The sequence below is a fragment of the Platalea leucorodia genome (genome assembly GCF_965183815.1).
Source record: "Platalea leucorodia genome assembly, chromosome: 4".
Classification (NCBI taxonomy): domain Eukaryota; kingdom Metazoa; phylum Chordata; class Aves; order Pelecaniformes; family Threskiornithidae; genus Platalea; species Platalea leucorodia.
Genome location: NC_138826.1, coordinates 114,763,458 through 114,788,368, shown reverse-complemented (window position 1 = coordinate 114,788,368; position 24,911 = coordinate 114,763,458). Strand labels below are relative to the sequence as shown.

The 24,911-nt window shown below is 37.4% G+C and overlaps 1 protein-coding gene across 2 annotated transcripts in view; it reads left to right on the top strand.

Annotated features, from left to right (window-relative positions):
- The window catches only part of MAGI2 (membrane associated guanylate kinase, WW and PDZ domain containing 2), a gene marked incomplete at both ends in the record, with an annotated part of 752,640 nt that overhangs the window by 646,757 nt on the left and 80,972 nt on the right, over positions 1 to 24,911 (top strand). For both annotated transcript variants that reach the window (XM_082309172.1, XM_082309171.1), the window contains 2 exons: positions 14,576 to 14,607; positions 19,267 to 19,456. In XM_082309172.1, coding sequence (XP_082165298.1) covers positions 14,576 to 14,607; positions 19,267 to 19,456 — 222 coding nt within the window. The remainder of the gene's footprint in view (positions 1 to 14,575; positions 14,608 to 19,266; positions 19,457 to 24,911) is intronic.

Genomic DNA, 24,911 nt, shown 5'->3' with positions numbered 1-24,911 from the left:
TGTGGGATCTGAGCAAGTGGAAGAGGATTCAGGGCAGAGAGCTGGAGATCTGCAGCCTAATCCAGGAACCTGCTGAGAAGAGCAAGGAGCAGACACATAGGCCTCAAAGGGAATGGGATGAAAATCTTCTGGGGACTGGCAGGGACTATACAGAGCTTGTTGTAACTCATTGATTTCCCTGGAAACAAGGACCTGTAATGTAGGGACATAGTGAGCAGGGCACTAGCTGTTCAGAAACCCCTGTTGCTTCTGTATTCTCCAGCTAATCATTTTACATCTTCACTATTTGAAAATTTACATATTTTAGTTATATTGTAATACAGCCTGGTGGTTTGGGTTTTGGTTTTATATATATATATTTATATTTTTAATATATATTATATTATATAATTATATAATATATATAATGTTTTGTTATATATAAAATATATTATTTATATTTTATATTAACAGACAGCCTTTGGAGCTGTCTGTAAGAAGGAGTCTGGGCAGATCTAGCTTAAATCTTTGGCTAACCTGGGATTCCATCTCAGGTCGGAAGGAAACACCAAATCAAAACCAGCTACATTGCCACAAAATAAAAAGTAATTTCTTCACCAGCATCTCAGGTTGGCATATTCTACACATTGCAGATCAAAGGCTTGAATGCTGGAACTAACAACTGATGATGCTTCTCCTGAGCTGTAACTCCAGCATCATTTCAGTGGCTATTTAAATGTAATTTAGTAATGAAGAAACAAAATTACACAGAAATTTTAGCCATTTCAGAGATTTTTACAACAGGGGAAAGTCCTATTACACCAGTTTTACAATTTGGGGTGATAAAACACCAAGATAATACGCATCATTGTAATTATGAAGTCAGAAAAAGAGCCCCAAATGCAAATATACTACTACCACTTTCCCTCTTGCTATTTAAAACTACGAAGGTTATATTTGGAAATATACAGAGATCTCAAAGAATAATAGAAATAAAAACCAAAAAATAGCGGTTTAGAATGCAATAATAAGTGAGAAAACATTAATTTTCTGCATTGGAAAGAATGTTGCAAATCAAATCCAACAAATTTAGGAAAGAAAAATTAATGCCTCTGAAATTTTGCAGGTGGAGGATCAAACCTAGTCTTCTAGAGAATGAGTGTTAATTCTGAAGTATTCACAAGCTTTTTTTTTTTTTTCCTATGTTGTCTGAGAGATGAAGCACTGCAGTGTAACAAGATGCATATTTTTGTCAGTAAATCAAAATGCGTCTGTTGCAGAGTGCTGGCATAGAAGTTGCAATTCAATTGCATTTCTAACTCATTCATACTAGGAAAAGGATGAATAAAGATTCATGACTTGTGTTTGTGCACAGAGGTATCCACTTTTATTCATTAATATGTGATAGCTACTTGCACACTGATTTTTTTGAGTTCTCATTAACAGTAAATAATCTTTACCAGGTTAAGGAGAATTATAGATGTTCTTCATGTCTTCCATTTAAAGTCTTTCTTTGTATAGCAGAACACACAACTTTCAGAATATTCTTTGTGGAAAAACTGTTCAATGGAGGATCTGAAGATATTATTGTTTGCTTTCTGTTGTATACTTGTTAATATTTTCAAATTGCAGCAATAATTTCTGAATTATTAAATTCTGAGTAGCTGGACATATAATCATGTTGAAACTAGAATGGGATTGTAATTGCTTTCCTCTAGCCTATGAAATATTATTAAGTTTAAAACCCCTCCTACCAAGATTGAGTCCTAGACCTTTCAAAAAAATTCACCAAAGAGAACATCCACTGAGAAATAGAGCAACTTAGTATAGAACTGTCAATTGCCCGATAGATCAAAAACTTACTTGTGGTATGAGAAACAAAGACCTGCTTGTAACAGGGTAATTTACTTCAGGCTCCATGTTATCAGGAACGTCTAATATTTAATGCTTGCTAAGTATTAGATGGTCCTGCTAAATATTAGATGGTCAGTAGGTATTTTATCTAGAACTTAACTAGAAATTTCATCTGAGATCTGATTTATTTTTTTTTTTTTACCAATTAAATGTTCAATACATTCTGGAAATGCAGCTGCTTTTCACAAAAATGGCTTTAGTGAATCACCGTTCACCAATGAAAACTCCCATTGTCAGAAGAGCACTAACAAGCTCTAATTTGAATCAACCTTTTCCTTCCTCTTCCCCTGAAGTAGACCATTTGTTGTTGATCCCCATGACATGAATTATACTTTTTAAATTAGCTCATGCGAGTTAAAAACAAAACCAAAAAAACAGCCAAGGGCATATTCCCTTACAATTTCCTGTCGTAGCTGATTGGGATTATACACCAGCAAAACTGTATGGTGACTGGGTAAAGAGCATGCAGATCTACCTTTACTGTCGTCTTATTTACCTATTCCTTGGGGAACCCCAAGGAAAAAGTATATATCACATCCAATTAGATGACCATCACTGATTAATTGTACCGTTCATCCAGATTCCTTCAGCCAGCTATGGTCTTCAAGCATAAATTCATAGTTTTTGTTCTGTGATCATATGGGCATACTGAGTTATATGGGTATACTGAGGAAGAAGAAGATGTTTTACAGATCCAAAGGCTGCATCCAAGTTTGCTTTCTTATGCATTAAGTTCTGATTTTAAAAAAGGAGGGACATACATCCTAAGTACCCTAGCAAGTCTTTCTAAAAATGCTAATTTTTGAGCTTAGGCCAGCTGTGAGGTCCACAAGGTGTTTCACAGTTGTCAGCACCATAACCTTCTTTGTTTAACTTCTCATGTTTATGTACTGTTCCAATTTTCCCAGTATTGAGGGTTTATTTCCATTACGTTAGACACATCATCTAAATCTCAACAGTCTGAAATCAATTTATGCTCCTATGAGAGACAGAGCACTGTCACAGGGAAAAAAAATTACCTATTCACAGTTTTTCTTGCTTTTCCTTGTAATACATTAATTTAATACTTATTACTTCCCAACTATCTTGTCAGGATCCTTTATCAGCATCATTTTTTAGTGTTCTGTTCATTAACTTTTTAAAGTACTGCGCAGGACTACATGTGACCAGCACACAATCTAAACATCATAAAATTCACATCAATACTGTTCCTCTCTCATTAGACTTAAGGACACAGCCCTTCTTTATGTTAATTACTCATCTCCAGACCTTCAGGAATTCAGAAAAATGTGACATTTCTCAACCTTTTTTTGCATGCCAGGTCACCTTGATCGATTTATACTCTTTAGTGTTCTGTACTGCAATAGTATTATGCACATCAATCATTATTTCTCTCTCGTTTTTTTCTTTCAGGCTTCTATGGTCTTATGCTAAATCTTCTGAACTTCATGTCATTTTCACCATTATAATTTATATCACTACAAAGCTTTTACTAATTCAGTTTTGTTCTTCTTGATAAGTTAAATACTGAGAATTACCTCCTGACTGGATGAACATGAAAGCAAAGAGGTTTCTCTCTGCTCTGTCCATGTCAGTGTGGACAGTATCAAATCTTCAGCAGCTCAAAGCAAAGTGAATTACCTAGAGGTTCAACCAAGGAACTGAGAGTTTAGAAATTCGCTGTTCTCTTCACCATTTTTTACTCTTTGGACATCAGCCTTCCACTAACATCCCTTGCCAAATATTTCACTTTCCTACACTAAACGATATACTCTCACAGCTAAGACTCAACTGTGTAGAACTTGAATCTTGTGATAAGTTTTGTTTCTCCTGTTTCTCCTTTCACAGTCTCCGACTGTTTGTCAATCTTTCTGTTCTACCTGAATCCCTATAGCCAGGAATAAATTGGTCTGTCAAGCTAGTGTGAAGGAGCAGAAAATTGGAAAGAAATTATTACTTTGAATAACATCTGGATCTGAAGAATCAAATAAGCATGCTATTGCTTATTCCAGCTTCCACCACTGTGGCCAAGTGGCATGATTACCTCTTCATTATGTTGCCATCGAGTGTTTATGATTCTGCCATGTGCTATGAAAATAAGCCAATTATAGTTAACACACCTGAGCTCCTGACACTTCCCATTGTCACAGAAGAGATTTCAAAGGCAAATCAATAAAATCCAAAACCATGCTGACAGCTTAATGCATATTAAACACAAAATTCTGAAGTTACTACAATGTAATTTAGTAATGACAGAAAGGCAGACAGGTGAAACCAGCAGGCTCTCTCAGTGTCTGGAATTTAACTTATTTGTTGCTTCATGATAAACTTTTGTCCGTTGCTCCCAAACCTCAGGAGTGAGACTCTGAGCTCACTAAGAGACATCCAGGACCATCTGAGATGCACTGGGGTATCAAGAAACGGCAGAGTCAGTGGGAGACTCAAGATCATCCAGGATGACAACTGAAGCTCTGAAATCTCCTATGGATTCTGTGTCATATCTGCCAATCCAGCACAGATTTCTGATTAATACAAGGCATGGCACTCTTGATACTAGACCTATGGTTATGCTTCTGCGTTAAGTCCTAATTCACAGACTATGACATCAAAATTTAGTTGTCTGAATATCAGTGTCTAAATTTGGCACAGATGCCTATGAGTCCATTATAATTGATGGGGGCTTCAGTAAACTGCGTAAATGTAGGCATCCTATACTAACTGAGATGCCCTTGGGTGCTCCACCTCACCTCCCATCTATAGGTCCTTTGTCACAGCTGGCAACGCCATGAGGATAAATATTCCAACCCAAAAGACACTACGTGGTGATGCAATTGAGCTGATATCTGGAAAGCTATTCAGTACAAACAACAAAGTCCAGACAGTTTTCCAGGTCACTGAGAGGTTGCCATCTCTCTTTGGTTAGCTGAAATCTTTCTAGACTCAATTCTCGGCTGTTCTACCTCAGTTGCATGGTTCATCACTACTTCTGATGTGCTGTTTTTCTGTCTCCCATTAGAGTGGAGCATTGCATTGCAAGGTCTCCCATTCAGAAACAGTCATGGACACCAAGGGCATTTTCCTACATTTAATATATTCTTTTATTAGGGATTTTTCTGATCACTGTTTCAGGAATAGGATTAGCTGGTTTTCAAATCAGGATCAGGGCACAGAGAGGGAAATCCTGGGAACAAAAAGTCTGTGAGAGTTTGGGAACAGGCATCTGAAGAAGGGGGTAGCTGAGAGAAAACATGGATGCAATGAAGGAATTTAGAAGAGAAGGAACTGGCAGCATAAGTGTCAAGACTAAATATCTGGTGACTCCTTTTCATCTATGCCTTAATACGAAGCTTACATATAAGAAAAGGAATGGATTTATTATTGAGTATTTTTCCCCCACACTTGCTGAAGACTTTTTCTGAATGTATTTTCATGAAAAGGACTTTAGGACACTGTGTACAAACAACTTATGCTCCACCTACATTTTAACAGAAAATATTGGGAACATGCCTTGATATTCATCAAAGTGACATGCCATAATGTAAACTGAGATTTCTCTAATGTGCTTAGAAAGTGTAAAAGCTTAAATGGGAGCAGATTCTAAACACATGAAAGAGCAGAGACACTGGCATAGTTAGGCAGAGTTTCTGACTGTCAGAGCGCCCTGAAAATGTGATGCAGTATTCCTGAAAAGTTAGTTTTGAAGCTTAAATTAGCTTTCAGTAAAGCCAGGCTGAGTTGTCAGACATGTTCTTAGCAAGCATACAGAGTCTCTATGGGTATGGCAACACTTGCAGGCCCTTCTAGAAGCAACAGTCATGAGCTGTCAGGACTCTGAAGACTCAATTTATATTCTAAATTATGTTGTTGATTCAGTGCGTGTGACATATACCAGTCTTTTCACCTTGCTGTGTCTGCTCTGCTCAGGGAGAGTTGTCTACAATATGTTTACCCAAGACGGTGCACTATGTGCATTACTAGCTCTTGCAGTATTAGAGCAGTACAGTAGAGAGTGTAGTCTCTAGCCTGGAAACGTGAACTAGTGACACTGATTCTAGCAGCAGTCATTGGACAACACACATGAGCAAAACTGGAGATTCTTCAAGGAAAATTTACGTCTGCCAAACAAAAGCTTCTTTTTCTTGTCTGTACAAAAAAATAACCTTGACCTTTTCAAGGTGCTGGTAGAGTTTACAACTTGTGAGCAAACTTCTGAGATCTCTTTCTCCACGCATCATGTGTTAGTACCTGGGCATGCAGACTTTTGCTAATTGAGTTAGTATTTATATAAAATATATATATTATAGACCTCAGTGAAGAAAACAACAGTTCATCCAGTACTACTTGCAGTTGCAAATCATAAACCAGGTTATAGACCTAAAGATTCAGACTTTTAGTGGGAACTTCTGTAAAAAAAGGCAAGAGACAAGAGTCTTCCTCCATTCCATAAGATATCTTTTCCTACTCCAGGTCAAGTTGTCCCAGTAAAATCTGTTCTGAATTGTACTGTAGCAGCATTTTCTCCATTCTGAGACATGGCTGTCCTTCAGACAATACGGTTTGCAACCAACAAGGAAATAAATCTGTAACGGTGTAACACTGTTCTGGTAATAGGTGCCAGAAAAGAGAAGAAAGTTTGTATAAAAGTGTCACCCAATGAAACAGTCTGTAGGTGTTTAGTATCAAACTTTGTCTATGGAAAATAATCTACTCTTGTTGACCACATACAAAGCTACTTGTTCCAAAAATGTATTTCTCATTTCCAGAAATTGTTGTAGAGATTTTTATTTTTTCTCCCAACTCTAGTACATTTAAGCATCAAAAACTGTCACTGACAATGTTGCGTTTGCCTCTGCACTATTTTAGCTATGATCCAGAAATCTCTGCTTCACGTCCAAGTTAACCAGAAGGAGGTGGTATTTAGTTTGTTGGGTTTTTCTAGTTTCATAAATTATTTTAAATCTCTGACTGATAAGCAATTCACAGAGCTGTAGCAGCCAAGCAAAATAAATAGCTGTATGTCCATTAGAATGTAAATTAACTCATTACTATGCCAGCTTCTGACCTTTTCTGGTGGCTGTATTCTTGCTAACAAAGACTCTTTGCTATTCATGAAAGTGAAAACTTAATGGTAGCTTGAGGTTCTCCAGTGTATTTTAGAGGAAATTCTCATAGACACAGGTGACCGGTGAGGTTCCCAGCTTGAACAGCAAGTACTTCTGTCATTCATGACTTTGAATAGCTCTCCTTTTTCTAATTATTTGTGAAGATCTGAATATTATTGAAAAATTGTTGCTTAAGAAGGTTAGGTCAGTGAAACTTCATGAACTGCACAAAAAGTGCTCCTATGTATAAAAAGGTGAATATCGATTTAGTACCTGATCTCACAGTCAATTAAGTTTTTGTAGCAGTTCTATAGACTTCAGTGAGATGAGGTCACGTTTAATTTCCCAAGGTACTCCTCTACCTCCACATCATTTCTGATAAACCTCTCTGTCTCGCGCTTTATGCTATTCATCAAGAAATCTGAAAGTTTGAAGGGAAGAAATATAGACTTGGACTCACAATGCCCTCGAGTCACCTGGAGAAGAGATGAGCCACAGAAGGTGCTACCCCAGTGGGGTCTAAAGATCCAGCTGACCTTGCTGTGAACTGTGTCTGCTCTTTGCCTTGCACCTTCATAGAGTGATTATCTATGGGCAGGAATGTATTCGTTCTTTGGAGTCACTTTCCACAGGTGTAGTAGGCCAAAGAGAGTGAAAAATAGTGCTGATTTGGACTGGAGCCCTACTTCTGTAGCAGTCTCACTTGGGTTGAGATCAGGAGCAATGGAGTAGTGGAGCATAAAGCAAAATGCCACCCCAAGCAACTGCTGAGGACCAGTTTGTACCCTTGCAAGTCTCTTTCAGGCAAAACTGTTTAATAACATCTGGGCATGTGTATACAGCCCTAAAGAAGACAGACCCGTTTCACAGTTTTATTAATCTGAACCTGCATTTGATATAACAACTGATGACTGTAACCAGCCTTCATCTCAGTGCAGCACAGTGCTACATCAGTTACTTGCCATGCTGCCAGTGCGTAGCCTACTGCAAGGGAAAAAACACTGAGTCTAACTATGCGTAATGTTGTGGGCTACAAATCAAACATGATGGGTCATTCATCTCATTCTGATGTGGGATGTGTTGATTTTTGACCCATTGCATCGGGTGCCATCTCAACCAAAGACGAAATGGATCCTCCACAGCATGGCACCATCACTCTGAAGGACAGCTGACAACAGGACTAGCTAACTATGCTTGAAGAGCTAGACTTCCCACTCTTCTTACACCTACTCTTTATTTCAAGGTAAATCAACTTTTTGTTGTTGCTAGAGTAAGAGCTCAATACTTAAAGCTGTTTTTGAAAAAGATGGACGTTTGAAAAAATACTACATGGTAATGATGATTGATTTTATTAGAAACAGAACTACTAATTGCCGTTCCCTATACATCTTCCGACATTTTAAATATGACATGACCAATTTAAACTTTTCATCACCTGCTTGTTTTCATAAGTATTATTTCCATCTGTGTTAATTCATTGTTTCCTTTTAGATTTTGTTCACTACAGTATATAAATTAATTGAATTTACTTGTTCTCATTGATCATGTTTGTTTCCCTGAAAAGGGGAAAATATGTGAAGAGTAATTGAATTAATGATATATATTTGTTCTATGTATGCAAAAAAAAATTATCTCTTCCACCAGTATTTTTTGAATTTTAGCTGGAGGATATTTTGCATCTTAACAAGTTGGCCCAATTGTAGCTTGAGTTCTGTGCACCTAATCCAACCACACCTAGCATAGGTCAACAAAAGGTAAACATGCAGAAGGAGAAGCCAGACGTAACACGAATGGTAAGAAGCAGCTCCCTTCATCCTGCTAATGGTGTACACTGTGAGTCTGAACCCTCAGAGGAGTTCTCCACTGTCGCATCCATGTGACATTATCGGGTATTTGACACCTCTGGAACTGACGCACCAGTGTAGGCAACTGATAGACATCTCAGGGATCCCGGTAAGAGAAAGAAAAGGCACAGAAAAAAAAATCTGCTGTTACAGTAAATTTATACAGTAACTTTTCTAGAAAGGAAAACTTTTTCTAAAGTGAAGTGTTGTCACATGGATGTTGATAAGATGCCCATGGAGTCAGTTAATGCTCTGGGAGTGCTCATCAGTCATCTGTTCATTGACTTACAAGCATCTACGTGAGAAAGGTCTGTGCAATGCTTGGGACAGCTTTGCTCAGGAAGCCATATGCAACAAGGCTTTTATAGCACAAAAAAAACCCCAAGAAGCCCAGCAAAAGCTGATGGGCAAAACACTTGCTGTATCATCAGTGCGACAAGTGATGTGGAGAGAAGTTGACGTGCCCTGAACATTGCTTTGGATTAAAACGCTTTATCTTTGATGCTGTTAAGTTCCTCTCTGCAGCACTACCACATGCCACCACTGCAGAAATCAAACTGTTCCCGGGCTTCAGTTTAATTATACATACACATCTGCTGCAGAAGTGAACATCATTAAAGGTCCTGTGGTTTAGCAATATCTACATTAGTGTAGATTTTACAAAGTCTTAAGAACTTTTCCAGAAATCAGTACAAAATAGTGCAAATAATGGAGATGGAAATGTAGCAAAAAGCATCCACATGGCAGCAGAAAAATAACCAAAGGCTGCTTTTGTATTACTGACATTACGGAATATGCCAAATTCAGGATTTTTACGGGGGGGGGGGGGGGGGACGACGGGGACGGGACACCAAATCAAGACTCTACCTTGCAAATTCTCTAAGTCCTATCTCTTAAGCTGCTTTTAGAAAACTAAACTTTCCAACAATAAATACTGGCTGAAGTGTAAGGCATGTGAAATCTGTAAGCATATTTTATGACAAAAGCATACTTACATTTGTATATAAGAAGAAATAGATACAATAAGTGTGATGTGATTTGTCTTTTGTTATAGGACATCTTCATCGAAAACGAGTACAGTAAACTGAAGCTGGAATTTTCCTTGATCTGAAAAAAGAAAAAAAATATATTTTTGCGCCAAATTCATTTGAATCCAAAATCTGTCTTGTGTTACTGGTGTTTTTTAGTAAGGTTACAACATAGAAATCATCGCAGATCTGATTTCCAGGGAAGGTGGTAAATATAATTTAAAAAGCAATGTCAAAAATATTTTTTCTAACACTGCTTTATGATAAAAATGTAATTCTGATTTTAAAAAGCATATTTGTTACTCTACCTCAGCTTATTTATTTAAAACTAAACAATTAAAATTTCGATAAAGGTGTTGGCCACCAGCTGCTGTATCTTATTACAGTTCAAGTGGTTGACATTGAAAAATAAAACATTGTATTCTCAAAACTAACTTTGGAGAAGTATATGAGGTTATATATTTTATCCTGACATGCTTACATGTTATATTACATTACACTAGATGATGACCATCGTATTTTCCTGCTAGCATCTAGCTGAGTGGTGGAGGTTGCCCTTTGACAGAAACCAGTAATGCCACTCTCCTTTCCAAAATTAATTCAGACCTATACTGCTGCCTTTACGAGGAATGTTAATAAAGGCTTATTTAATACAAATAGAAAGATATGGGAGTCTTCAGAAAGTGAGCCACAACTTATGTGGTGAAGCTATTATGAGAAGGGATAGCTGTCAGGTACATGGGTGAGCAGAAAGCCACTCATGGGAAGAACAGGCTGCATGAAGTATTTTTAGGTAAATCTAAGTTGGCTTTTATTATTTCAGATTTTAAAAGTGTAGGTGAATATGGGGGTGAGGAGTGTTTATATGTATATGTATGTAATGTTCTCAGCTACTCATGTTTTTATAGAAGACATCACAAGTTGGACAGTAGGTGTTTGGGAGTTTGGGGAGGGAGAAGTGGAAATCTGGAAGTGGCATAAAGTTGTAAGACCTTACCCAGTATGCGTGCCTAGTTAGATGTGAGTTGGTTAGAAGGCTGAGCAGTATTAGTACTGTATTAAAACTCAACAGAAGTTGAAAGCTGCAGTCTTTGGAGAACAAATTCCAGTCTTGCCTCTAAATCAGTACTGAATTGATGCCAGTCTGCTGGCGGCTGTCATTCAGGTGGGGTCCCACTGCCTCTGGCGGGGAATACTCACAGCATGTAATGAACCAGTGCCAGAAAGTCAAGGGAAAATGTGGTGGTGTGAAGTGAGGTCAAACTAAGTGAAAGTCCACTGCTTCTTATTGCCAGCTGTAAATGTGGCTGCAGAAGGCCAACACTGTTGAGTTATATTCTGTTGAGATATATTCTTCAGGTGAGCTTCCAAGCCACAATTTTCTACATGTAGAAGGATTTGATCCTATATTTATGCAGATCAATATTTAAAGGTGAAAGTTAGAAGGGAGCATGCAGATTGCACAGGAAAGTGCATGTTGCTTTTGTGCCTTTTCATGTGAAGTTTCTGTTACACTTATGATGTACTACATATGCATTATACTCTTGAATTTTTGAATTTGCAGCAATGGTTGCATGTATTTTAATACCAGTGATAATTCTGGACATGTTTGGTTCACAACAATTCTCCATAATCAGTCTCATGTTGAATAACTGATAATGCCATACATTGTCTGAAGGTCAGTTTTGTTTAGATTGGGAAAAAGGGTGTTTAGTTTGGCTGAGAATATAGATGTTATGTGAAGCAACATTAAAATTGCCATGAAATGCATGAAAGATATAAGATAGGGTTTGCTTTATGGAACTAGGCCTTCATCTATTTAGTCTAGCACCTAGTCCTTGACATAGGTGAGAGACCATCTCATCTTGCATGAGATCTTGATTTAATACCTGAATTTAAATCTGAAGAATGGATTTTGATATTAGTTCCAAGGTTTGTTACCTTTAGAGATTTTTGCTTCCAACATGCTTTTGTATACATATGGTGTCCTGGTTTCATCTGGGATAGAGATAATTTTCTTCCTAGTAGCTGGTATAGTGCTGTATTTTGGATTTAGTATGAGAATAATGTCGTTAACACACTGGTGTTGTAGTTGTTCCTAAGTACTGCTTACACTAAGTCAAGGACTTTTCAGATTCTCATGTTCTACCGACTGAGAAGGCTGGAGATGCACAAGAAGTTGGGAGGGGACACAGCCAGGACAGCTGACCCAAACTGGCCAAAGGGATATACCATACCATATGGCGTCATGCTCAGTATATAAACTGGGGAAAAGCTGGCCGGGGGGCCGCTGCTCGGGGACGGGCTGGGCATCAGTCGGTGGGTGGTGAGCGATTGCATCATGCATCGCTTGATTTGTATATTCTTTTATTATTATTATTATTATTATTATTATTATTATTATTATTATTATTTTATTTTATTTTATCTCAATTATTAAACTGTTCTTATCTCAACCTCAACAAGGTTTTTTTTCACTTTTACTCTTCCGATTCTCTCCCCATCCCACAGGGGAGGAGTGAGCAAGCAGCTGTGTGGTCCTCAGTTGCCAGCTGGGGTTAAACCACAGCATATGGATATCCAATACTTTTTTAAAATCTTGCTTTGGATCTTTTACTTCTGTGGCATCCTATATCCATTAGTTTTCTTAACATGATTTCATACTGTGTGAATAAATATTGCCTTTTATTTGTTTTGAGTGTAGATGTTGTCATTTGTATGTTGCAGTCTGTGCCCATAGCTTCCAAACTAAATATAAGTCTGTGTTTTCCTTATTTGGGTGAATAACTGATTTTTTTTTAATTGAGTTTTTTTTAAAAAAATCTTCACTTGATGTATATGTCATTATTTATTTGATTTATAAATACTTATTATATTTTTAATTGATAGCAAAATTTTCTGATAACTCCAGCATATTTTTAGATGGAGACAGTAAATAAATCAGAAAAAATGACCTTTCAGTTTCACCTGGAGTAATTTTTGCTGACAGTAACTTATGGGAGGTGCACCGGTACCAATGGGGAGGGTGTGTTACCTCTACCGATCTTTTCCAAGCACTTCAGCAAACCTCCTTGCAAGTTTCAAGTCTTATCTTTAGCTCTGAGAGTAAAAATGCTTTTTAACTTTCACTCTTATTAGCTGTACAGAACAGCAGGTAATAAAAAGGTAGCCATCTGCCATCCAAGAAGTTATTAAATCAGTTTCTACTACAGAATCTTTATTACTGAAGGTGGTGTACAAGCCAGATCTATACAGGATGCTTGTTGTCAGCTTGAATTTGCAGATGGAAAGAAATCTGCCTACTTGTTAATATAGCAGTTTTATCCAGACACTATAGAGTCAGTAAACATAAACCTTTCCAGGATTACTTTTCCCAATATACTTTTTGTTTAAAAGCACTATCAGCTTATACATCAGCATTGCAAAACAGCCAGTGTTTCTCTGCAAACGGCTCAAGTGCTTTTTCACTCCAAGGCTTTTCAGTCTAAATAAATTAGATATCATGGCAGAAAAAAATATCTCACTATCACACAATTCTAGGAACCTTAAATGCTATGTAAAAATATAAGTCCTGTTGTGATTTGCCTGTAGAAAAATACTTCCCCTAGTGTTCTCATGATTTTTATTTTTTTTCCTAGACTCACCTTAGAAAAGGAAATAATGAAGTCAGTACTGCTCTTACAGCTTAATTCATTTTTTGAATGAAAGAGCAGCCTTCGTATTAGATGTCTCAGTTTAAACCTCATTTCTCTTTCTGACAAAACAAATGAACTCTTTGTTATTATCTTTTAATCTTACTTAGGAAGGTCCACAAACTTTTTTTTACCTGCTATTAAACTGAGAATGGGTTTTTTTAATGAAATCTATGCTGAAAGCTGGTATTTTAAAAAATGTGACCCAATATCCTTTGAAATGCTTCTTTTTATTTAATATTTTGTAAGTTTTTTAACGTTGTGCTGCGTAAGATAGTAACAGTGTTTACAATGATTGTTTCAAATTATCTTCTTTTATGAAAAGGGCATATCTGGAGTTTTAAACATTTATATGCTACAATAGTTGAAATTCATGAAAGTCACTAAAGCAAGTTATCAGTCAGTCAATAACCAAGGAAAAGGAGATAACTAGTTCTGTAGAAGAGGTAGTCATGTCTGACCACTTGCTAGCTATGACAAAAAAACAGGACAGTATCAAAACAAGAAACCCTCCCAAGACTTGGCCACCTTATCTAGACTCATAAACCAGTTATTTTTCTCCAGGCTTTTCTTCTAAAAAAATCTCTTGTATTATTAGGTTTTGTTGATGGGATGTTCTGAATTGCTTCTTCTTAAAGGTGCGACTGCATTTGACGCATCAATATCAGGTCATTTGGTGTCTTATCCAATGTCCATCAAGGCATTTGGAAGTCCTTTTATTTATTTCTTTTAATTTCAACCTAATCCCATGCTGTTTGTAAAGTATGGCAATGATCTCAATAGCTCCAGTTGCATATATATATACATATATATATATGCATATATGTATATTTGCATATATTTTTTCTTAGAAATTATCCCCCGTGGTTTGTGTTTTCACCCCTTGTGTGTAGAGAATTTTCATATATATCAATATTATCTGCAGACCTCAATGAAAACGGGAGCATAGACACCACTTAGCCTCCACTCTTTATGCATCAGAAAAACCTGCTAACGTTATTTTTTGTTTATTTCAGGTTTCTTTTCTCCATGGAAAACTCCAAAGCCTGTAAGTTCCCTTTCAAAATTATACACATTGAGTTCATAAGGTTGACTATCATTCAAAGCAAATTTCTGTAGGTTTTCATCTAACCCTGCTGTTCCCAGCTCATGAGACACCTCTCAGCAGTGCCCCAACTCTAGGTGAGACAGCATCAGGGGTGGCCTCACTAATAAGCTCTGCAGATCTGTTGACTTGGAGTCTTCCAGCAGCAGTCTGGAGAAAGGAACATCTCAATGTTAAGATGGGTGTCAAGAACCAGAAATGCAGTGGCTCAAAAATGAGGGGTCTGGAGGAGAAGGCAGCACAAGGCCCCAGCAATGAGGCCAGTCTAGTTGGCTTTCTAGTCGGCGATCTCTTTGAAATGGACAGTATGCACTTTTTCTGGTTTACAAGTGGCTTGAGCTTAACATCTTTAAAGTGTTTGTTATTCTTTCTTCCATTAGTAGATCTAGAGCTGGAAATAGTCACACTTCAAGTGAGAGCTTGGACTAGATAACTTACTGAGGTGCCTTCTAACCAACATTTCTGTGTTTCTATGATTTTGACATTAAATCCCAAGGTATGAAGACCTTTCCTACTGTAAGACTGTAAGCAATGACTGTATTTATTCTGTTGACACTACATTATATCATTTTTTGAAGTTGTGACGACATTCACAGTGTAAAAAGAAATCATAGGATACCATTTTTGGTTGTCTGGTTTGTTTGGGGTTTTTTTATTTTGTTTGTTTTTTTTTTTAATTTAGATTGTAAAGACCTTAAAGTAGTGCTTATCTCTCATCGGAGGTGTGTAGAGGAAAAAAGAGCCCTGACCCTGCCTGAAGGCTTCTAAGAGCAATAGGAGTAACAATAGCAATATTTTTTACAGGATTTATAGCTTTCTTATTTGGGGGGAGGGGGGGCATGTTGAATCTGGACAACTTCACATCCTCTCATATTGGATCATGGCATGTTTAATGCATACCAAAATAATTTTTGTAGCCTGTCAAGTACAAATAGCAATTAATTAATCAGCTGATGCAACTCCATCAGACTGCTTCAGCTTGTGGTGTTTTTGATGTAAAAGGCTAGAGGATGGATGCAATTCATTGCAATAAGTATTGCATAAGTTTGTTCATTCATTTAAGTAACAGGACATTTGTGAAAATAAATCTGACTGTTAAGGGCTAGCTTGTTCTCACCAGTTTAAGCTTCCTGTCTGACTGGGACGTTCAACTTTCAATCTCAGGTAAAAAGTGATGAAATAGAGAACTTGGAACTTATTTGTTAAAGATCCACATTCAAAGACCTCCCATTGTCAGTGCTCACCCTCTTTACGTACACATCAAATATATAAATATCAGCATATTGTTGATGATTGTCTCCACAGTTTTGTTATATAAACAGTATATGGGTTCATACTCAAGTAGCACTTGCCAATAATCAGAATCTAGAGAAACAACATGAGTGATGCAGTTTTTCATGCAACAGTCTGAGGAAACGAAAGCTCACAGAACAATATAACACCATTGTGTGCAGATAGTGTGCCTGCATGCAGGCGTTAGCAACAGGAAAAAAAAACTGTAGATGACCCAAAACCAGGCTTGTTTTCTGCTTGGGTGACTGCTGCTGCCCCCTCACCTCTCTGGCCACACAGGGGACAAGTACCCACCATTCTTTAAAGCAAAAAGGGGACCACGGGCCATTGGCTGGAAGAGGAGAAGAGACAAGTTCCTCTCCCTGAGGCAGAGGCTCAGGGATGGCGTGCACTGCATCTCACTGTGTTCAACATCCCAGAGTAACCTGGGCTGACAGAAGTTTCCTGTGGTTCCTATGTGTATAGGGCATATATTATATATATGTAATACAATTTTATTTGTGCAAAATGAACTCAAGCAAGGTCACCAAACCATTACCCTGACTTAGATTTGATGCCCTGCACTCAATACCATGCTTACTCATTTCCAGGAGTGCCTTCATCTGTGAACTAGCATTATGATAACTCACATTGCAAAACACTATGTGACTATTTAACTAATTGATATGGGGTTTGGGAGATATAATTCCCCTTGTGTTTATCTGTTTATGTAACTATTTATGTTAGCAGTATTACCCACAAGTAAGAATGTTTTGCTTGGTTTTTAACTTCACACTTAAAGATTTAGAGCTAACCTGCAAGCAAGAATTAGACATATGGGACCCAGTAGGATTTTGCCAATTGATCTCCAATTTCTTGTCCTTCCTCCAGGGAAAAATTTGCTCATCAAAGATAATTATATTTTCCTTTCTTTTTTTAAAGCCTTCTTTAAATATTTTAATTTTATTCAGTTTCACATTTTGAAAGAGGTAAGTGTTCTATTTCTCTGGCACTGTCCAAGAAATTAGGAAACTTTCACTTCAGATAGACAGGGCCCCACAGGTCTTTCTGCTTCCTAGCAATAAGATAGATAGTTTGGTTTCACTGACTTGTGTTCTTTTTTAGATTCCTCACTGAAGGTAAAACCTAAACATAACTCTCCATTATTTTCCTTGATCATAAGGAACTTGTATTGAGCCCAGTTCTCCTTTCCTATGTAGACATAGGGGCCATAATCAGGTTTGTTTCTCAAGACCTTTGAATTTACACTTCCAAGATACAATGATATACTGTATATATATTTACATATACCTGAGGTAATTCCTTTAGAGCCAGAAGAGCTACCAGAAGTATTATTGTGACATTCATTTGACTTGCCACATAGGCTAAATTACCCAACACAGAGGATAAATTTACCTTGGTATAAAGGGTACCTGAAGGTACCCTAGGTACTTTCCTGTACCTAAGCTATTTCAATGGCAACTCAGGTATCTCCATATGTCACTGTATTGCACAGGACCTACATACCTATAGTGTCCTCTTATATCACGCCCTAGTTGCCGTCTTTTGTATCTGACCCAAAATAAATGTCCGTCTTGAACAACATTGGTGAATATTGAATACGGTATTCCATATCTTCATCATTAACACTTCATAGCACTAATACTTTCCTTTCTCAACTTAAATATCATACCCGACGCGTACTAGTGCATGACAGTCATCCTATGATTGACTGAGATATCTAGATCTTTTTCTTCATTGTTTCTAATGAACCAGCCCTACTTACTGGTGAAACTCTGACAGAAACACAGCTTGAGTTATAACACTACTCTGTATAAAGAATGAGGTCCTCAACAACTTAAAATGGTCAATGTCCATATTCTGTTTATTTTGAGGTAGGAAGCTGAGTGTCAGATCACCTGGGATGTGCAGAGTGATCGTTACTCAGCATGTTCACCAGGAGGACTCTAAACCATCTGTAGTCCACACATACTTGGTGTGGAAAAAGCCTGATGCTGTTAATCATCAAAATAGAGAGCAAAGTCTACCTGCTGAGCCAAACACCTTCTGAAACCGAGGAACTAAAGGCAAATGATAATCACAGAATTTGTAGAGCAAACTTGCTGTAAACCTGCAATCATCTTTGATAAGGTACTGCTGGTACAATACTAGAAGTCAGTGGTATTTAATTACAGTTCAGTTTGTTTCCAAGAGTCACTTTTTTGTAATTAACTGATTGTTGGGTTATGTGCAAGAACACACTGTTTTGGAGGCTTTACCACCCTTTGCTTCAGGAAGGGTCACAGGAAAAGCTAAATATTCATTTCCTGGGATAAACATCTGTGTTTTGTTTAACTTAGCCTCTTCAAATATATTTGTTAATGCAATTTAATTAGTAGCCAACTCCTTCAAAAAGAAAAATGCAGATCCCCAAGTCTACTTTTGCACAGTCTATCATATTATCTCCTTTCTGGCTTGATGTACTTTGTGAGACCACTAAGGGCAGCCTTGGAGAAAACATGGATTGAGGTGCCTTTCATGCATAGACAATACACCGCTGTGTACTTCTCTCCTGTAAGTGGTCTGGAAGAGTTGAAAAGCTTATCCTGTGCTTGGGAGTTTGATTGGATGATGCCAATGTAATTTTTGATATAAGAAAGAAACAGTGAGAAATGAAAAAGACTCTATCAGACTAATGCCCACTTTTCTCTCACCATCTTCTGTATTTTATCGTTGAACATTCGACTGTCACTAGATGCTCAAATACCTGCTGTAATAATTTTCCCTTTGTTTTTTTTTTCTTTTTCTTCAGCTGAAGCTGTAAATTCTGCTCACAGTTACAGTAATCTACTTCTCCCTGGGCAGCTAGCTATTTTCATGCATTCTCAAAAGATACAGCATTAAGATCATTCAGTTGCTACCCAGTCTGGCTACTTCTTTATTAAGCACTACTTCTGGTTATGTATTTTGATGAATCTGATAATTGTATCTTCACAGACGCACAGCTTCCACCTTTTAGCAGAATAACTTCCAATAGCTCAGCGCATTCTGTGAGAGGCACTCAACATGCTTCAGGGGTAACGCTGGGCCCTAATCCGCACAGGACCATATTATCTGAGAAAGATCACATCTTCCCATGAGCAACAATTTAACAAGTAAATTTAACCAAGTCATTTTATAAACAGCACAACACACCTCTTTCATCTCAAAAGGCAGCAAACGGATTTGCTAATTTTACAAAACACATCTTCAGCTGAAATCACTGTCTCATTGTGGAACTCACAGTTTCTGCAAAACTTCGTCTTTATTCTCTGTATGTTTTTATTCCAGATGATGGAACGATGGGAGAATCAAGGCAGCCCTCAAACAAGCCTGTCTGCTCCAGCTATGCCACAGAATATTCCCTATCCACCCACTCTTCACAGGAGTTCATTTCCCGATTCAACAGAGGCCTTTGATCCACGAAAACCTGACCCATATGAGCTGTATGAGAAATCAAGAGCTATTTATGAAAGTAGGCGTAAGTGAAAGCCCTGTTCACCCTGCTGACCATTTAATATTTTAAGCTTTTGCCTATGAATGTGTCACTGCTGACATCATTTTCTGTAATTATCTTTTGTAATTTAAAGAAGGCAACTATAATCCCAGTTAATAGAGGCCATTATAAATTATTCAAAAATTCTACACTTATATATTTTCCTAGCTCTTGCCTAGATTCTGACGTTTGATTTTCATAGGTTTTTTTCCTTATATTTTTGCTCTCCTCATTTTGACTGTTAAATCCTTAGTGAAGAACAGTATATGCGCCACCACATTTTGCTGTGCTATTTTTCTTCACAGTTAACCAATAGGAGGATGTGAATTTATTAATAAAAAATCATTTCACTTACTTTCACTTTAAAGTGAAGTTTATTAAAGAAAGTTCAAATTTATTTGTTTCTGTAAAAATGACTTTGACAAGTTTTCACATTGTCCTTGGTGGTTAGAAAGCAAGCCATAGCACTAAGTACTATTTGAAGACCTATACAAAACAGTATTGAGCCATCGAAATTCTCATCTTGATTTTATTTCTCATGTTTTTGGGGGAAATACCACATATTTTTCACAACAATGGTAAAAAGGCTTAAACTTATTTACTCCTTATCGTAAAGAACATTTTAGCTAAAAATATTCTAAATTGTCCAGAGCTTTTGCGCTTATTAAGATCAAATCTTCAAAATAGTTTATTTTTTTACTGAAAGCTTTTTCATAGCAGTTATTACTTGCACATGTCACCTTTCAGTTCATTCTATAAATTACTTTAGCCTATAGATCAAATGACTTTATAAATTACACATAAAATGTTTCACTGCAGCTTATCCAGATTAGCCCATTAATATTAGTTGGGCCCAAAGACATACAGATAAACCTAAACTATCACAATCTGTGATCTGGAATGTACAAATTTCTCCAGCATGCAAAGGGATAGTCTGAAGGAAAACATTGTCCCAAACACTGGGTTGGTGCAGCTCTTACTTGCCTTGGCCCTTATACTTTACTTATAGCATCAGCATCCCCTATTTGGCTTTGGTATTTCCAGTCTCCAGCAGGATGGATATGCTGGAGGAACACCAGGGTTTGTTTTACATCAGTTCTAAGTTAACTGTAGTCTCTAAATTGCATCTCAGATTCCTCAATTCTTTGCCACTGTGGCCAGTGCCACCACCTTCTGCCACTCTGGTCCATTTAGTGGAACATCTTCAGTAGTGATTGTCACCATAAAACTGGCTTTCCATAGTCCAGAACTTTTTTGGGGGGTTTTGTTTGGGTTTTTTTGTTTATTTAATAGGTGCCTGACATTAAGATCCCAAGTTTAAATCTGAGTAGTTAAATGAATTGCTGGCTTTTTTCAGCAATACCTAGTATCTCATTCCCCCTAAGTATGGATTTGAGAACTTACTTTAGACCCCCTACAAAAAGTAGTTGATCTTCAATTATAAACTCTTAGGCGTAGGAACTAAGCTTTCCAGTGTATTTACAAACACCATGTAGCCCATGCTGGCTGGTATTTTAATATAATAAGTATTATTTACTGATGTAGCATCTTTCTCTTCTCCAGATGTTATTCTTGATTGCACAGGGTATTCAAGACAATGTACAAACAGAGGCTATAATTTTTGAAATTTTAAAACTCTTTGAAGTATAGATCAGGATACAGTGTGGAGTAAACCAAAAATGTTTGAAAGAAGTAGGACTAGCTTTGACCAAAGTCTGGAAAAAAATTTCAGATATCTCTCCTCTTCCTCTTTCTCTTTCCCTTTCTCTTCCTCTTCCTCTTCCTCTTCCTCTTCCTCTTCCTCTTCCTCTTCCTCTTCCTCTTCCTCTTCCTCTTGTGCATTAAGGGCTAGAGTAACAAATAAATAAAAAGGTTTGCCAGAGCTGAAATGCTATTCCCCAAAATGCTGGGATTTGGAACTATAGAGATAATTAAAGAGAAAAGAAACAATTCCATAGTTAACAAGGGCTTTACTTAGTTCAGCACCTCTACTGAAAACACTCTTGACTTCATATACTGCTTTAAGGGAAGGAAAACCCTTTGCAAATATTTGCTTCCCATTATGGGTAGCTTCTAGAGGTGAAGTGTTTTAGCAAAAATCTACACTTTTCATTCAGCAGAGTCAGAACCATCTTCAAGCCAAGAGTGGAAAAGCACAGATTACAGACTTCCTGCATTGAAACAAACATCTTTGAAAGACAATTAAGAAAAAGTTATACATGCCATATATATATATGGCATACATATTTATACAGCATATTCTTTCATCTTGATCCCCAATATGAAGAGTTCTATATTTAAAGAATTGCCCTAAATGTTAATGAAAGCAAATAGGCTCAGTCCATGTTTGCCCTTCGTAAAACTGTGGGAATATAGATCTGATGTCAACTACAAAGATTGGTTTACACCCCAAAAGGTGATATATTACATCATTCAATAAAAGAATGAAGTGATTCATTATTATTCATGGGTACCTTCTACGAGTTTCCTGCATACTTCCTTGACCAACATGAACTCCAGTCTTTTACTGATACAATCTACTGTGTTCATGAGCATACACCAGGGGAAGAGCTGGTAACTCGTGGGTTGGAGTTATGATAAAGCCTGTGTTTAAATGGTTTAATTGCATTTGAATTCTGTCTAAGAGGCAACTGGAAATTGGATACAAGCCTTTTTCAGCCAGCTACCTAGACAAAATAAGAATTAAAAATCATGAAGCTGCTTGGCCCAAAACAAGAAAGTGAGGAATGAAAAGCAAGACTGCACTAACCACCCCTCCCAGATTTCCAGCAGTGTCCTGATCTTCCAGATAATCCTGAAAGCTTTAATTTGTTCCCTTCTGACACTGGTATCCTGTGAACATTTTCTCTAAGCCTTGGTTCCACAGTTCCCAGCCAGATCTCTTCTGCATTCATTCATATCCCTTGGTCATAAATAACTGCCTCCAAACATTCTCCCTGACATTTTTGTTTCATGAATGCCGTAAGCACACATTTTAGCAAATTCAATGTGTCAAGTCTTTGATTGCTTTTATTCTTTACATAGTGCTAGTGTTTCCTGAAGAGAGAAAAAACAGGCAGAAAATCCATTACTGAGTCAAGAAATTGTCGTCTAAATTGAGTATATAGGAGGGAGAGTTTCAAGATAATACACACTTAGTTTCCTACCATATGGCTGTGTCAGGTTGCTTATCTTCAGTAAAGACACACCCTTAAAGTGCACAGGAAAAGTTCAGCTACCTTAGGGTTTTTTAAGTACTTCTTATCTCAAAGCAAGTTTGCCTTATCTCCTGGCAAGACCAGAAAAGAAAGAGGTTCATCTTCTAAAAATAGTGCAAAGAAGTGAACAACCATGACCTGGAAAACTCAAAAAGAAGGAGATAGTGCTAGGTTTTTGTTTCTCTCACAGTGAGACCCTGTTACTAAACAGTTCATTTTCGTACTGCTATAGCTCTGGATTTCTACAGATCCTTTTATCAGAGGATCTCGCCGCAGTCAGAACTCACCAGGACCTCATCAAAGCCTCCTGCTTCCCTATCAGGGAGTTGAGCAACTTATGCATCACAGAATAGTTCTGTGAGGAGCACAAGTGACATGACTCAAAGCAGAGCGAGAACTAGACCCAAGGAGCCTGATTCACAAGCTTTTGCTCTAACCACTCAGTATGCTCATCCCTATGTAATGAGAGCAAGAAAAGGGCTTCAAGCAGGAATTCTCCCTGAAAAAGGACAATTTTCACTCTACAGGAATGTTTTTCCACCTTAGGAACATGAAGGACCTGCAGGACCCTGTGCGATAGGGAGATTTCAATTTTTAATGATCACATATGAATTACAAAGGACTACTGCTTCCACACTGGAAACAGTTTCATAGAGGCAGTTCTACCAATACAGCTTGGAGACAAATCAAATGACGCATTGGTACAGAAACAAAGTGCAACCTTATTTTGTAAGTCATAGCTCCTTGCAAAATTGTTTGTCACAGGTTAGCTGTTACCCGTCAGCTCTTACCTGTTAGCTGTCACCCGTCAACTGTGCTCAATAGCTCCAAGTAGCCAAAATGGAGCATAAAGTGTTTCCAAAGACTGATGAAGATTACTACATCACCCAAAACAGCTGCCTAAAAGCAAAAGAAGGGAAATTGTTTTCGTCTTTCTCTGTCTTTCCTTTCTGCAGCTACGTCTTTCGTCTTTCTTTGTCTTTCCTTTCTGCAGCTACGTCTCTCTGTCTCTCTGCTTTTTTTTGCTACCCCCACCCCCGCCTTCTCCCTGGTGAACAGAACCTACCTAGCTTTCTGCTGTTACATTATTTTGCAAAACTCAGAACCGGAGAAGACCTGCTCAAATAACTGGGTACTTTTTCCTTTTTCCATCCAACTATTAATTTTAGGCAAATCCTTTAACCCCTTTCTCCTTATGAAAACTCTTATAGTGTAAGTGACAGCATGACTCTGCTGATAACCATGGGAGTTAGGTACAGAAGCTAGAAAATGGAATATCAGATCAGGAATTTCCTATTAGTGAAAAAAATTATAAAAGACCTGATATGGACTGGTTGTTACAGCTGTAACTGGAGCTCCACAGATGTCATTGGGAGAACTCATTCTCCTGGGTTTAACCTTTTTGCCTTTATAAATTCTCCTTATGCTCTCTTTTATTTTATATTGAACTCTGTTTATTGTAAATACACAGTTCACAACAAACTTTGTTCAGAGGTCTCTTTAGGGATACTTTAGTCAAACAGGAGACACAAAGCTGTTGGGAGTCATAACGCTATACTATTTCTCTAGTTATAAAATATATAATAGAAATTTGGGGTTATATTCCTCTAAAGAAAGCAGTAAAATAAAACATTTTTTTACAGCAATTAGGTGACATTTGTCCTTCAGTTAGTGCAGTAATCCAAGACTGGTGATGTTACACAGAAATGCCAGTAGAAGACTGAGATAAGCCAGTGATAATCTCGCATTAAAAGTGAAATCTGAACAATTACAGTTCCACCTTTTACTGGAAGGACAAAGTTTCCTTCCTTCAAAATCTCCCATGTTATTTTCTCCTCTTACCATGGTATCATGGATTTCCCAAGTTCTTTCAAAGCCATCAGCTGTCTTATGCACTGTAAATTTTTTTGCTGCCAGAGAGTTAGAAAAATTGGAAAAGAACCAAAAAGCAAAGTCCACCAACAGCTGTGAAACATGTAAATGGCAAATGTATTAGCATAATGCATTATTAGCCTTCATAAAATAAGGATGTATTCATACGCAGACTTATGAATACTTTCTCTAAGGGTCACAGACAAGCATTTCAATGCATATTCACAGGCTACCTTTCCTCTGGAATATCACTGCAGGTATTCAGCACAGATATGTGTTAAAGTATCAGCAGGAGGAAAGATTTGTCAGACAGCATTATACTGAATCATAATGTGTAACTTTGAAAATAC